This window comes from Marmota flaviventris, chromosome 8 (genome assembly GCF_047511675.1).
Source record: "Marmota flaviventris isolate mMarFla1 chromosome 8, mMarFla1.hap1, whole genome shotgun sequence".
In the NCBI taxonomy this organism is placed as follows: domain Eukaryota; kingdom Metazoa; phylum Chordata; class Mammalia; order Rodentia; family Sciuridae; genus Marmota; species Marmota flaviventris.
In genome coordinates, this window is record NC_092505.1 from 130,759,440 (window position 1) to 130,776,092 (window position 16,653).

Consider the following 16,653-nt stretch of genomic DNA (forward strand, 5'->3'; position numbering starts at 1 on the left):
ACTCATTCATAATTTTAAATTAATTTCTCACCATAAGGTAAATTTTCTGAAATTAAAAATAATTAGATGTTCACCTTTTCTTATTTAGTTTCTACAAAGCTATTCCATATTAATTTTATGCTATGATTGTATATAATACACTTTCTAGAAGGATTGGAGGGTTCCTAAATATATATCCACATAATTTCTTCAGTAGAAATTTTTTGAAGTATTTCACTTTCTCAACATTAAAATGCAAATTAGAAATTAAATTTAATATAATTTTGGACAACCTAAGTATTTTTTTAAATTTCACAGCATATCATGAATAAAGTTATATTAGACGAATATATAACTATTATATACTTACTGTTCTTATAAGCAAATTCAACTCAAGTATGACACTTTGGAATCTGTAATTATCAATTATTTTCTGAGAGATGTCAAAAGAAAAAATTCTATTAATTTTACTGTTTAATTTGCTATTGATTTTTCACCATGATTCAAGCATTAGAACATTCAACAATGCAAAAGATTTCTAATACCATATGAAACAGTACTCAAGTCAAACATCATTGTGCAAACTGCTAAGACAAAAACTAAAACCCAAACATGATTCACTGTCGATATGAACAAACACATCATTGCATAAGAATGCTTTTAACAACAGACTTACCCAGAGTTTCAACAATAGGCAGTTTTTTCACAATGGCCCGTTTTTTCACCATTCTCATAACACCTAGGGCTAATGTCACTGTGACCACAATAGGAAGACCTTCAGGAATTGCTGCTACAGCCAAACTATAATCAATATATACAAAGTATTAAGATGCAAGTTAATCAGTACAACAATAATTTGAATTGGAAATTACTTAAAATATCAAAGTTAATTCTGTCAATTGCCCAAAACAGACTTCTCAAAAAGGAAAGGAAAGTCAATTACTGGACACCTATTAGCTTCTAGGTTAAGCACAATGGTTAAAAAAATACAGATTCTGACATCAAATTGCCTTGTTTGGCATACCTGGATTCACTGACTTTTACTTGTGAGACCCTGGACTACTGGCTATTTATTAATACACCTATGTATTCTATAAAATATGAAGAATAGACATTAAACAAGATCAAAAACTTGTGGGGGGTGAAATGTAGTTCAGAGACACAGTGCTTGCCTAGTATATGCTAAGCTCTGGGTTCAACATTCAGCACTTAAAAAAAAATCATATGAATGTTTATAGCATTATTCACAATGACCAAAAGATGGAAATGAGCCAAATGTCCATCAACTGATGAATGTATCATTCAGCCATAAAAAGAAATAAAATACTAATCTACAACATGGGTAATCACTGAAAACATGTTAACTAAAGCAAGTGAGACACAAAGGCCACATATTATGCAATTCCATTCATATGAAATAGTTAGTATACAAAAATCCATAGAGACAAAGCAGACTAGTAGTTGCTAGGGACTGTAGGCTGTTGAGGCACAGGGTTTTCTTTTGGGGTGTTGACAAAGTTCTGAAACTAGATAGCAGTGGTGATCATAAAACACTGAATATTCTTAACTCCAATGAACTGTACACTTTAAAATGAAATATTCTATGGCATGTACACTTTATCACAATTTTTTAATTCACTATTTCCTTCTATTACCTAACAAAACAAGTTCCATATTTCATGTGCCACCCCAAGTACAAAAATACTCCTATCCTTCATTCTATGGCTATTTCCTCTTATGCTTCTACACCCTGATTTATAATATCTACTTTTCCTTCAGTACGATCTAATTTAATATTATTAACAACTTGTTCTAGAGCCATAATTAACCTTTCTATGTTTTGTTTACAGATTGATTCTAAAGGCTGAAAGAAAACTAGAACATTTACACAGTGATTACCTAAAAGCATACACTGCAAAGTTACATTAATACTTCCTTCTCTCCTTTGGAATACTCTTAAGAATTTTCTAGCTCAAATGGAATCCACTTCTCTTAATACTTCCACCTATCTTCATTAAGTCAGGAAAAGAGGCCATCATGATTTATAATCTACATCCAATAAACCCTTTATATTTGTCATTTTATAAATAATTTATAGAGGAATAAACAGATTTTAAAAAGTCACATTAGAAATTTTCAGTTTCATTTTAATCCAAAATTACCCTGGATTTGAATGTATATGTGCAAATACATACATATGTGTGTGTGTGTGTGTGTGTGTGTGTGTGTGTGTGTATATTTCATATATATATAAAATGGGCAACATCCTTTGGATGTAACAAAATACTCATCAACTGTCATTCATTTTTTTAATACTGAGAATTTTTTTTAATAGAGAGTGAGAGAGAGAATTTTTTAATATTTATTTTTTAGTTATTGGCAGACACAACATCTTTGTTTGTATGTGGTGCTGAGGATCGAACCCGGGCCGCACACATGCCAGGCGAGCGCGCTACCGCTTGAGCCACATCCCCATCCCTCAACTGTCATTCATAAACCTGGAACATACTGATCTTATAATACTGATTTCAGATTTCAAAAAAACATTCTAACAGGTTCTAGCATATCAATCCTGGTTCCTCTTTTTGCGTTTGTCCTATCAAAAAGTAACACTTCTGGGGCTGGCGTTGTAGCTCAGTAGTAGAGCACCTGCCTAGCACCTGTGAGGCACTGGATTTGATCCTCAGCATCATATAAAAGTAAATAAAATAAATCTATTGTGTCCACCTACAACTAAAGAAAATATTAATTTTAAAAAAAAGCAACACTTCTGAAAATGCTGATGGCTACTTTGCAGAAAAGAGGACAGATACCTTACTTCATACATACAAAACATTTCCAATTTTAGATCTACAAGCACCTAAATGAATTTTTCCATTTCTGCTTATTTCCTTTTAATCACCTTTATATTCATACCACTAATTAGCATTTCTCCACTTATATGTAAAAAGCATGACATAAGTACCATGAAAGATGAACGGATACCATTATATATTCTTTTAGCAAAGAAGGATGATCCAGATTCTTGCAGAAAAACACTGCCTGAGAAAATCCTTACTGTAGAGTAACTGAAACATGTTTCTTTTTGTCCTTAGAAATAGAAGGTTTCCTTATCAATCCACAAGTGTAAGAAAACTTATCATTATCTAATAACTCATACTCTTGAGATTTCAATTAAATGATTAATTTTACCCATTTCACTATAGCTTTCAGAGCTTTTTACCTAGTGCTCAGCATTAATCTTCTGATTTGTCTAATAACTATATATCTTTTCTGTTGATTCTCTTTATCAGAGAGAAAGTGAAAAACTATTGAATTCTCAGGTTTGCTGACTGCTACAATAAAAAAACTACAAAGACACTCTCCAGATTTCTTTTATACCTATTTAAATGAAATCCTGAGCAACACAATAAAAAAAAAATAAAGGAAAATACGATAGTGATGATTTACTTTTTTATTATTACATCAGTTTTCCAGGCCATTCCATCATCTGCTTTCTTACTTAGTAATTTTTAACACATTTGGAAATAATTATTAAAATAATTTTTAGGATGACAAAATATCAAATGTTTCAAGAAATAGAAAAAATTAGATAACTAAAGATATCATAATGTGGCTGTGCACTGTGGTGCATGCTTGTAATCCCAGCAGCTCAGGAGGCTGAGGTAGGAGGATATTGAGTTCAAAGCCAGCCTCAGCAAAATCAAGGCGCTCTACGCAACTCAGTGAGACCCTGTCTCTAAATAAAATACAAAACAGGGCTGGAGAGGTGGCTCAGTAGTTGAGTGCCCCTGAGGTTAATCCCAGGTACCCTTCCCCCCCCCCAAAAAAAAGATATCATAATGGATCTTAACTTTATAAGAGTCCAAAGGACCTAATATGGTAATTGCAAAATAGAATGAATTTTGTATTATTACAAAAGTGTTAATTTTTTTGTACTCTAGAAGATCTTGAAGAAAAAATAAAAAGTCACAATAGGTCCATCTTTACAAACAGAACTGCTCAAAAAAATCCTCAATAATTAAAAGTGGGTCCAATCACATGCCAATGGTTAATGTCTCAAATTCATGCCCCATTTTTAATTTATTTCATCTTTGTCTCATGGCTTTTTTATTTTATACAGACTCTAGGAAGTAAAAATTCAAATATTAGAACAAAATCAATGTATTTCAGGGCTCAGTGGTAGAGTGCTTGCCTAGCATACATGAGGCAGTGGGTTCGATCCCAAGATTTTCACATTGCATTTTAGTTCTTTTGAGAAAAAATTAAAACATAAAAGTTTCCACTGTATCTCAAATATATATTTACTTCTTATTCATCTTATCTAGTCTTGTAATGTATTCAATTTTTCCTTTTCAAATACATTGATTTTTTAAAGTTTTTTTTATTTTTTTAAGTATTTTTTTTAGCTGTAGGTGGACACAATACCTTTATTTTGTTTGTTTTTATTTTTATGTGGTGCCGAGGATGGAACCCACTGCCTTATGCATTCTAGGCAAGCGCTCTACCACTGAGCCACAACCCTGGCCCTGCAATACACTGATTTTGTTCTAATATTTGAATTTTTACTTCCTAGGCTCACTACAGACACAACATGGAGGATTTGTTTTCCTTCTTCTTAAGATGTCCAGGTGAGATCAGTTCTATCCTTTCTTATATCTACACATCATCATCTTTTCTTTCAACCTTAATTTTGCTGGAATTTATATCAATATAAGGTAAGAAGCAAATATTCTAAATAGTTGCTTCCTTATTTGTATTAACTGAATTGTCTCTTCAACTTACAGATTTGTAATCATTTTCCCTTAAACCTTCATATCAGTGTTCTGTTGTTGTCTAATGTAATCTGATATTTCTACAGATGGAAAAGTTAATAAAATTAACTAATTCTGTTCCCCTTAGTAACCTGATAAGGTAGTAGGTCAGGTACATTGCTAGGCAACACCACTTGTAATAAAGGGATCCTCTGATAAACTGTTCCTGGACTAGGAGAATCATAACTATTTACAGGAAGCTCTAGCTTTCCATTTACCAAGAACAAGTGACTCTTGTAACCACACATGCGCAAGGAACCCTGGAAAGTTTTTAAGCAAATATTGGCTTAAAAAGGGACACAAGGCTCATTTTAACCCAGTGTAGTTCCTGCACTCACAAGGCTGACTTCATCTCTGTGTGCTTGAGTGAAATGCTGCGTGTACTGCTGTTAAGAACTCTCAGAAGAGGGGTGTCTGAACTTAAACCTGCGTATTCAGGGCACAGGTACCAGATGTGGTCTGTGAAAGTGTTGTGAGTCAAAATGTTTAAGTAGAACCTAGAAAGGCCTTGTCATGGAAATTCTGATTGCTAAAGAGAAGTCTAATGACATCTAATTATACTTTCTTTGCAGATGACCTGATTTATTTTCCTTAGTTTCACCATGATATATGTAGGTTAGAATTATTTTCATTGTGCTTGGCAAATCCTTTCAATGCATGAAGACTTGCTTTTTGCTTTAGCTTGAGAAAATATTCTTGTATTCCTTCATATATAATTTCCCCTTACCTTTTTGAAACTGCTATTGAAGAAGTATTTCCTAAAATTATTTTTCTTTGTCACTTTTATTTTTTTTTTTTATTTTTAATATTTATTTTTTAGTTTTCGGCGGACACAACATCTTTGTCTGTATGTGGTGCTGAGGATCGAATCTGGGCCGCACGCATGCCAGGCAAGCGCGCTACCACTTGAGCCACATCCCCAGCCCCAATTCTTTGTCACTTTTATCTCTTTTAGCCCTTTTAATCTCTTCAACCTCATACTATGGTATTACAATAGAATTTTTAATATTGGCAATCATAATCTTAATAATAAAAACTTTTTGTTTTCTGATCCTTATATACAATACTCTATTGCTCTATCATGAATGCAACAAACCTCTGAAAATAGATACTTTATTTTTAAATTCACCTTCTATTCCTTGAGTTCTTTTCCCTTAATTTCTATATTGTGTTCTCTTTTTTCCTGTTATCTCATTAATACTTTCTTAATTTTTTTTCTATATGACAGCAGAATGCATTACAATTCTTATTACACATATAGAGCACAATTTTTCATATCTCTGGTTGTATACAAAGTATATTCACACTAATTCATGTCTTCATACACGTACTTTGGATAATAATGTCCATCACATTCCACCATCATTTCTAAAGCCATACCCTCTTTTCCCCTCCCACCCTTCTGCCCTATCTAGAGTTCATCTATTCCTCCCATGATCCCCCTCCCACTATGAATCAGCCTCCTTATATCAGAGAAAACATTCAGCATTTGGTTTTTTGGGATTGGCTAACTTCACTTAGCATTATCTTCTCTAACTCCATCCATTTCCCTGCAAAAGGCATGATTTTATTCTCTTTTAACAGACATTTCTCAGAAGATGATATAAAGTCAATCAACAGATATATGGAAAAAATGTTCATCATTGCTAGCAATTAGAGAAATGCAAATCAAAACTACGCTAAGATGTCATTTCACTCCAGTCAGAATGGCAGCTATTACAAACAATAAGTGTTGGCGAGGATGTGGGGAAAAGGGTACACTCATACACTGCTGGTGGGACTGCAAATTGATGCAGCCAATATAGAAAGCAGTATGGAGATTGCAAAATTGAGAACAGAACCACCATTTGACCCAGCTAAAGGACTTAAAAACAGTATACTATAGGAACACAGCCACATCAATGTTTATAGCAGCACAATTCACAATAGCTAAACTGTGGAACCAACCTAGATGCCCTTCAATATATAAATGGATTAAAACAATGTGGCATATATACACTATATTGTGTTCTTTATCTTTCATGCTGCTAGTTTTCTATTTGGCAATCCTTATCTATTTATATATGAAAATGCAATATGTGGTTAATAAGTCCAGACATCTAATACTAATTTTTTCCAGTGCCAAATATGTAGGTTTTCACTTTCCCAGATATCATTTCAATATATGGGTTTTGAACTATTTAAATATAGATATTATACTCTTCTGGGATCCATATAGTACTGACCTACACAATGAAATATGTAAGATCTCTCTACCAGAGAAGGTAGGCAACAAGAAGTTTCACTTACAAACAAAGTATTAGAACTTACCTTACACTAATTGTAAACATTTCCAAGATATCTTTCCCTAGCAACCAGCCAACCAACATGATGATACCTGGAACAAAATTAGATAGCTATTTTTCCCTTTTCTATAGCATCACCTAGAAGGGACAGAATAACAAGCTGAGGATATTTAAAAGGTTCATTCATATGAAATGGAAAATATATCAGATCACAATTACAAGGTTTTACAAATCCATTAAGCAGAGCAATTTAAAGTTAACACTGCTTAAATCTAATACTGTGCATGTTTTACCTCTGGTTACCACTGCTCCCATCCATCCCTTGAGTAATAACTGATGGTTCAATAAAATATTACCATAATTTTTATACCATAGGAAAAAAGAAGGCAGACCTATAAAACACATAGTTCTTCTATTTATTATCAACTTTGCAAAAATAAATGTTGTACTTTTACTTTTCAGAACTTAGTATCCAGACATCACACATTACAGTTTGTACAAACATTAAGATTTATACTGCATATGAAAGGAGACTTAGGACCTGACTCACATAGGACAATTAACACATTTTAACATTTAAAAGTTGTTACTTTCAAGTTAAAAAATGAGTAAGACAATAAACATAAACCATACTTTCTGCTTTCACTTTTTATCTTTAAAAAGAATAGGGTACACCACCAGGTTTTTGAGGAAAATGGGATATTTAATAAAATAACTAGTTTAAGATTGTATTCTATTTGAATACTGAAATTTAAAACTAGTCTTTTCATATCTTTTTGTAACTATAATATCTAGAAAATGGCCCTCTAAGATCCTAACCTAAATACTACCCTGATAAAAGAAATTACATCCAATGAATTATACTAGGAGTCAGAAGGCTATAATCTGTGGGCCTCCTACCTGTGTTTGTAAACAGTTTATTGGAACACAATCATGTCCCTTTATTTCCTACTATCTATGGTTGTTTTCAAGCTGATGGCAAAGTTAAGTATATCTGACAGAGACCATATGGACCACAAGTCTAAAACGTTTATCATCTAGTCCTTCCCAATCTATATTTTGACCACAATCTACATCCTGACTTCATCCTATTCCAAAGATTACACTGACAAGAAAAATTCGGCCCAATTGTTTTATCCCCATATAAAATCAGATAATCTTAGGGTGAAGCATATTTATCAGTAAATTTGAGATGGTTTTATGGCACAGTGTTAATACAAACTGAAAATTAGCTAGAACATCCTTCAACTTATCAAATTTGCCATTAAATTTCTGTAAGTAGCAATCATCAAATGAAAGTAGCTGTAAGTACACACCAGTTGAACACAAAAGTCTTCTACATTATGTTTAAGATTACAACAGATTATCATAAATGTGTACGAATATAAAGACAGTAAAACAGCATTAATAAAGAATTATAACTGAAATTATGTAACATAAATATTGCTTTAAATTGCACTATTGACTTTAAAACACTAAGATAGCTATAATATTAAAAAGGTAGAAAAGTAAAAAAAGATGAGACTCTAAAATTAATACACGTATTTAATGTATTATAAGAATGTCATTTGAAGGCTGGGGTTGTGGCTCGTGGTAGATAGAGTGCTTATCTCGTATGTGTGAAGCACTAGGTTTGATCCATAGTACCACATAAAAATAAAAATAATACATAAACAAAATATAGTTATTGAATAAAGAATGGATTATAAAATTAATGGTACTAGAAAAAATAACTTGAGTAAAAAATTTATACCTCTTCCATCAGCTGTATAATTTTAAAATAAATTTTAAATAAAACAGTAAATTAAGTATCAAAAATTCAAACTATAAAGGGGATACAATCTACAAAGAGTAGCTCAAAGGTAAAGCATTTTTCTAGCATGTGCAAGGCCCTGGGTTCCAACCCTAGCAAGGTCATAAATAAACGAATAAGAGAAAAACTATAATAAAACACTGTTTATAAACATTCTTATAAACATGGAGTTAGCAAGTCCTTACGAACAGAAAAACAGCAGAAACCATAAATGCAGAAATCATCAATAAAAGAGTGCTAAAAGACTCAGGAAGAGAATGTTTCAATTACATCTCCCTTCTACCAAGTAGATTATCTATCACTCCAAAGCAATTTTAAAATTAGGGGAAAGAATACTGAAACTTAAGCAAGAAAATAATTGATATCCTACTTATATAAAAAGCTGCTACCAATCTAACTCAAGCCATAAGACAGGACAAAAGAAATGCCTTGCAAATAAAAGGACTCAACAGACATCTGACAAAGTATACAGTTTTTTTAATAATGAACTACAAAATAAAGTATTTTTTTCACCTGTGAAGTTAATGACAAAAGTCAAAGTTGACAAAAAGCTTTAAAATTACATGGATACTCTTGAATCAATAACTTTACTTCTAAACATGTGTCCTAAAGAAACAAGAGTTATTTATAATGAAGTATCGGCACTTAAGAATTATAAGTGTATATTAAAAACCTAAAGAAATGTCTAAAAAGATGTATGATAAATTCACAAAATCAAACATTATGCCACCTTTCAAATTTGTTTTAGATGAACCATCCATTTGATGACAAGATGTTTATGACAGGATAGGTTAAACAAAAAAGCCCTGTCCATAAAATAATGCTATCACAGTAACAATACTAAAATATTTACAGAAATGCTGATTAGAGAAATTACAGAGTTCATTCCTCCCCCCACCCCCATTTGTTTTTTCTAGAAAAAGACAATGGTTCAAGGTTGGTTTTATAATTTAAAAAAAAAATACTAAAGAAAGCAAATAAATATGACTATAACAACTCTACCCTTCACACTCAGAAAAGCAAGCCCGAGTAAAAATAAAATATATACATACTCACTCTTCTCTTACCTATTATACCAAAGGAATAAAAGGAAAGTTGTTTTCCTAAGAGATCCATGCTCTTCTGCAGAGGGGTTTTTGGTGCCTTGACAAATTAGAGAGTATCACAATTAGCTAAATTTAATATACTTTACCAGGTGCTAGGAACTCTGCTAAGGGATTGACATACCCATTCCAAAAAGTTAACCACAGAACTCCCCCATAAGCTAAATATTACCACCTTAACTAAAGAAACTGAAGCTTAAGATTTTAAATGATACTCAAGGTCACACAGTAAGAAATGGAAAAACTCCCGATTTTTAAAACCCTATTTAATTTAAAAGATCCACTCTCTTTATGCTTCCCACTGAGGAAAAAACTTCTCTCTCTCTCCTACATGTTTCTCCAAGACTTTATTACCATCAGCTAGCTCCCTTACACTTCCAATTTTTCTCCTTCCTATATCCACAAACATTCCAGATTTTTTAATCCTGTAGGCTCCCTGATTGCTAACTTCCGTGGAATGGATTTCTACAACGTATCACAAATTGAGTCTTACAAGTTACTTGAGAAATCCAGATTTTGGAAGAATACGACATTTACAGAACACAACTCCCTTTTTTATACATAAAAAGCATTTTCAAAGAGAAAATGCATCTTTAATACTTTTCATCAAAAATATCTTCTATGTTCCTTTATTTGGCAATTCTCCTGCCACCCCAAACCTGGAATTATGTAGATAGAAATTTTAATAGAAGCTATGTTCTGAGGTACACAATAACATAATAATTAGTAATCCAAAGGTACAGCACATACTTAGCACATGTGATGCCCTGAGTTTAATTCCCAGCACCAAATTAAAAAAACAGTAGTCTTTAAAATTGATATAGTAAAGCCAATTTCTACAAAGAGCATTATCTATTAAAAAATTATGACTATAAATCTCATTCTACTATAAATAACAAATAAAGATCAAATCTTTTGGAATACTGACATTGTAAATTTAGGACCTACCTATTATAAGCTTCCAAATTATGTTTCTAAACAAAGACATCTGAGTGATAACAAAATATTGCTTTCAGTAGTATACACAAGAATCCACCAACATTCTCATTTCCTCTACTTAATGATCAAATATTTCAGAATTGAAACAAATACATCATCAACATATTAAGTACTCACTTCTTCTGCTTGCATCATTTTAAAAACTTCTCCAAACTCAGAATTTTCTCCTGTTCCGATAACAATACCCTAACAGGAAAAGCAGGAAAATTCATTTGCATTCAGATAGAATCACTTCTCTCATCCAAAACATACAAAAAAAAACACCTTTTAGTCCCATTCTTCAAAGACTATCCATAGACCTGACAACACACCCAAGAGCTCCCTTAGCAAATTTTTTATGTCATCATCATTAGTATTTACCCATTATAACACAAACCTTGTAAATAAACATCTTATTAAACTTATTACTGACTCAATCATGACTCCCTTTTATGTGTATTAGTATTTATAAAATTCAAATCTGTCTTATACTCAGACATTTAATGGTAATTTCTTATTTCCACCCCCCATGCTACTCAATGGTGCCTTTTATATTCGTGCAGTACTAGAATCCAGAGAGCAAAATAGTTGACATTGATCAGTAATTAGGTGAACACTATGTAGACAGAACATTATAGCCATATTAACTAAATTTAAAAACTTTTTAACTAGTAATGAACATAACCATGAAACCACTATTTATCTATAAAAAGGAACAGATATGCCATGAATGGAAAATACTCCTATAATATCCTAGTAATTTATGAGGCTAAGGCAGGAAGATTACAAGTTTGAGGCCAGCCTGGGCAACTGAGTGAGACTCTATGTCAAAATAAAAACAAAAAAGGGCCTATACAGCCTGTGGGGTTCAATCCCCAGAACTACAGAAACAAAACAAAAAGGAACAGATAAGGCCTATGATCTAACAGATGGCAAAACTATGGATATATTTCATATATTTGTGTTTCAGGGGCATAGCTTCTCTTCAATCTCACAAATAGCTGACAAGGGTTAGAGTCAATACTGCTTTCTCTTTGTTATTTTAAAAAACAAATACACATGAAATTAGCAGAAAAGAATTAAGAAAATGGTAAAAACAAAGGAAATGTTTAGGGGGGAAAAAAAAAAAAAAAAAACAGAAAACTACCTTTGCTTTGCCACATCTGACCAGCGTTCCCATGAAGGCAATGTTACTTCTTGATGCAAGATCTCCATTAGTTGCAGCTGGCTGAGGAGCTGTCACCTTAGAACAAGGTGTTGTCTCTCCTGTCAAGCTAGACTCATCAATGGAAAGATCCACAGCCTTAGAAAACAAAACATTCCATAAATTCAAGTTTGTTCTCATTTAACATCTTAAGAGTTCCTAACAATTACTTCTTCCTTAAATATCCCAGTTCCATGGATTACCTTCATCTTGTGTCATTAACCATTACTCTACAACAAAAGACCAAAATCAATCATACTTTTTAAATGAGGTCAACAAAACTTGAGACATACAAAGTAGAATGCTCTACCATAAGACTAGGTTAGCCTAAACTTAAAAATACCATGAGAGAAACAGAGACCATAGCTGAGATTCTCTTTCTAGAGAAAACTCAACTTTCATGACAAAACATCATTACCTAGTTTCATCATGCCCTAAAGTTCTGAAAACATGTTTGGCAGATTAAAGCCAATCATGATAAAAAGAGGTATATGAATAAAGGTTTTTTAAAAAGGCACTGAGACAATCATTTCATCACTTGGCACTCTATTTTCTTAAAATTCTTCTTGCTATACATTCCTATATTATTTCAAATTAAATTATATAAGAACAAAAAATGTACATAAATATTTCCATGCAGATCATGAATATGAGAATGTGTCTTCCCACTCTGCAACACAGTCCAATTCTGAGGGTTTCACTCTTAATATTCACCTACCCAAGCACACAAATAAATCATCATTTTATGTGTAGAAAAGTGCTGCAGATATGGACTAACTATGTTTCTGAAAGTATGGACCACAGAAGAATATCTTCCAAACATGTTATAACAAGCATTATGTGTAATCTAGTAGATAGATACATACATACGTATAAGGGAGGATACTGAGAGTAAGTTAGTTTTGCAAATAATTAGTTAAAAGTTAAACAGTTTCCCCTAATGTAGTATATCTCAAAACTCTCAATAAACTAGAAAGATTCAGCTCATGGGGAATATAGCAGAAGTTCCCAGCAAGAGCAGTAGAACCAGTATCATTTTTACCACCCGAGAGCTTATTAATGCAATTGTACCTTAAACCAAGGGTGAGGAAAGTAAACCTAACAGACTACTTACAAACCCTCCATTCTAATGCATGTTTGAGAATGAACTTTATGTCAGAAGCTCTTATTCAAGGGTCTAAAGGACACTTTGGGGGAAACTAAGAGCTAGTTCATGATTTTAACAATTGTGCAGGCTAATTCACTTACCCAACAAATACTTAACTACATTATCTATGTTCTACACACTGGACTAAATCCTGGAAAGGAAACAAAAGAAATGAACCTCAAGCAACTGAATTACTGGGCATTCTCACTGTTATTCTAGGTAAGCTCATATTCTCATACAGGATTCTTACTATTCAAATTTTCCCTCTTCTTTCTCTTTTTTGTGGGGGGAGGAAAAAGGCACAGAGCAGAAGGGAGGCAGCCACTAGCTTAGCTACATATATAAAGCTTAGCTATAATATATGAAGAAATATTCATTTTTTAATAAGCATTAAAAAACTTAAGTCTTAAATAATTATAAAAAATTGGTTCAGATTCTCCTTCCTCCCATCTCTGTAACAAAACAGGTCTGATTTAATCAATGCCATTCATTCATTCATTCAACAAACATTTATTAGTGCTTACAATGTACCCTGTGGTATCAAATATAGTAGGAGAATCAGCAGTAAACAAAACAAAGTTTTTATCCTCAGCTATTATTCTAATGGGAAAATGTTTCTAAAAATAAACAAGCATAAATCTATACTATCAAGTAGGAAAAAAACACAAGTATAATACGGACAGAGCAACATTTCAGATAAAAGAGAACACTCCTCAAAAGAAGGTAACCCTTCTGCTGAGCCCAGACAGACATGAGGACTCCAAAGCTGAGGGCCATGAAGTGGAGAAAGCATTTCAGGCAAAGAGAGCAAAAAGTTACAAAGACCTTGGAGATAACAACCTCCATGGTGTATTCATATGCTCGGTAAACACAAAGATCTGAATACAGCTGCTCCACTGTCTTCTCTATCTCTATTCAGTACTACTCTTTTTGTCCCTGCCAAAGCCATGTTGTTGTCTGAGGCGTTCTTTCAACTAAATGAGAAAAATGAACTTTTCTTAATTACTAAATTCTATCTTGTTTTATAATAAGTAATTTGCATACACATATAGTATACTCCTAATTACAAGAGTCCTATCATCTCTTTTTGTCTCCCAGAGTGCCTAAAACACAGGTTTTCATAAATATATGCTTATTCATACCTCAAAACATAAATATATGCTTATGCATACCTCAAAAGAATATATAAGAGAGACAGATATATTTTAAGGGGAAAAAATGTTTACTTTGCCACTATTTAAACTTGAACACCAAGTTTGTGAAAACAATATTAATCCTTAAAAATGCTAATTTTTATCCTTTGACACCCACTATTTTCACTTCTCATAAATATATCCTCAAACTTACCTCAAACAAGCGTAAATCAGCAGGAACTCTGTCCCCAACAGAAAGGCAAACCGTATCACCTGGAACCAAGTCTCGGGCAAGTGTATGCTCTAATTTTCCTTCACGCACACTGTAACATGAAACAGAGAAATTACCATGGTTTTTAGAGGGAAAAAAAAGCCAAGCCACTGATGTTTGTGTGCTCTTATTAATAAAAATGCTCAAATGATAGAAAAATCATTGGGAAAACTGACTAGTCGTTTAAAGTTAAAACATGAAAATCAAAGAAACCTTCTTAAATCATGTGGATCTATTTCATTACTCTGCTCAGAACAGTGCTCAGCAGCACATACAATAAACTGTTGAATAAAGCTATGTTTCAAGAATATCAAAATTAGAACTTTAAACAGTGCAATTTTGCTATATTGATCAAAGCAAGAATTTTTCATGTCAGATTAATCGTTTCTTCCTTATGTTTAGTCAAAGCTGGGGCTGCAAAGGATATTGTACTAGTCACACTCAATTTCTATTCTTAAAGGGGTGGAAATCTCTTTCAGAAAAAAGGATCATACCAGTGGCATTCTGGTGGCACAAGTTTACTTAATTCTTCAAGAGATTTTTCTGAACGATATTCCTATGTAAAGAAAAAAAAAGCAGGACTTAATATTCATAAAAATGCTTATAAGGAAATGCAAATATGTATGTACCTATAAGCATATTCCATCTAGACTTAAATATCTCAACCGTTTATTTAAAATTTCTCCCAATTCTTATCTTGTGCTTATATTCTTTAAAAAATGTCCCATATTAACATTATACCAATCAAACAATTCTGATAATTAACTACTGCCAATTTTACATTTTAATATTCAGGGTGTAAACCTAAGGTTATTTAGAAGAAACTGAAAACTGATTTGTATGCCCAAAGAATCATTAAAAGTTAAGATCAGTGACACTTATAATTAAGATAATTTTACACTTGGTATACAATGACCGAAGAAGTCACAAATGAGTATCTATATGTAACATTAACAGATGCATATGCTACCTACAGTGGTTTAAAGAAAAAGTTTGTTTACAAAAAACAGAGGGTAAACAAGGAGTGAGACGCAACTGACCCAAAAATGATGGACTCTCTTCCCAACTCCTTAAATCATATGAAAGGGACTAGTAATTAGTCCATGTTTTCATTAGTACTTTTTTTTCAGTTGTAGATGGACACTCTACCTTCTTTTATTTATTTATTTATTTTTATGTGGTGCTGAGGAATCGAACCCAGTGCCTCACACATGCTAGGCAAGCACTCTACCACTGAGCTACAACCACGGCCCTTCCGTTAGTACTTTTGCTTCATGCAACATCCCTGTTACTTTTGGGCTCTTGTCTGCACTTAGCACACCAACCTTTTGACCTAAGGTTAAAAGGGAGAGGGATAATAGCAGGAATGAAAGGTGAGGAACATTTTGAAATGGCTACAGTGCTAGTACTAGCCATAATTTCACACTCATCACACACTTAAAATGAAAATGCAAAGCTGTATGAAAATTACAAATCCCAACCCCATACACAAAGGATGGTAAAGAATTTAAAAGTTTTAACCAAAAATTCCACAAAAGGCCAGAAAACACTCACCAATCCTAGATCCCAGTAATAAATCACACAGACGCTACCAATCTTTACTTGTCTTTTCAAAGTTATATAAAGACAGTATCATTATAATGACCATATAAAACAATTAAGTCATTTGTATGGCCAAGAAGGAATAAAATGGTGTAGGGAGGTGGGATTAGAAAGATAGAAGGGCAAGAAAATATACAAAAAGAATTAAAAAAGCATTCTTATCCTAAGCACAGATTAAAAGTACTAAAGTGATAAAACATTGTTTTGTGATATATATTTGATAAGGAGTTTTCTGACAAAGCATTATGGTTGGTTCGAATGAATGTAAAAATATCTTGTGAGAAAGTTCTTTCAATTTCTGAATACAGAATTTTTTGTTGGGTT

General features: G+C 32.7%; 1 protein-coding gene across 4 annotated transcripts in view; it reads right to left on the reverse strand.

Moving 5' to 3' along the window:
• Window positions 1–16,653, reverse strand: part of Atp2c1 (ATPase secretory pathway Ca2+ transporting 1) — a 133,718-nt gene that overhangs the window by 45,927 nt on the left and 71,138 nt on the right. For all 4 annotated transcript variants that reach the window (XM_027933925.3, XM_071615658.1, XM_027933926.2 and 1 more), the window contains 7 exons: window positions 15,222–15,283; window positions 14,671–14,779; window positions 12,120–12,275; window positions 11,111–11,179; window positions 9,959–10,034; window positions 7,104–7,170; window positions 656–780 (listed from right to left, as the gene is read on the reverse strand). In XM_027933925.3, coding sequence (XP_027789726.1) covers window positions 656–780; window positions 7,104–7,170; window positions 9,959–10,034; window positions 11,111–11,179; window positions 12,120–12,275; window positions 14,671–14,779; window positions 15,222–15,283 — 664 coding nt within the window. The remainder of the gene's footprint in view (window positions 1–655; window positions 781–7,103; window positions 7,171–9,958; window positions 10,035–11,110; window positions 11,180–12,119; window positions 12,276–14,670; window positions 14,780–15,221; window positions 15,284–16,653) is intronic.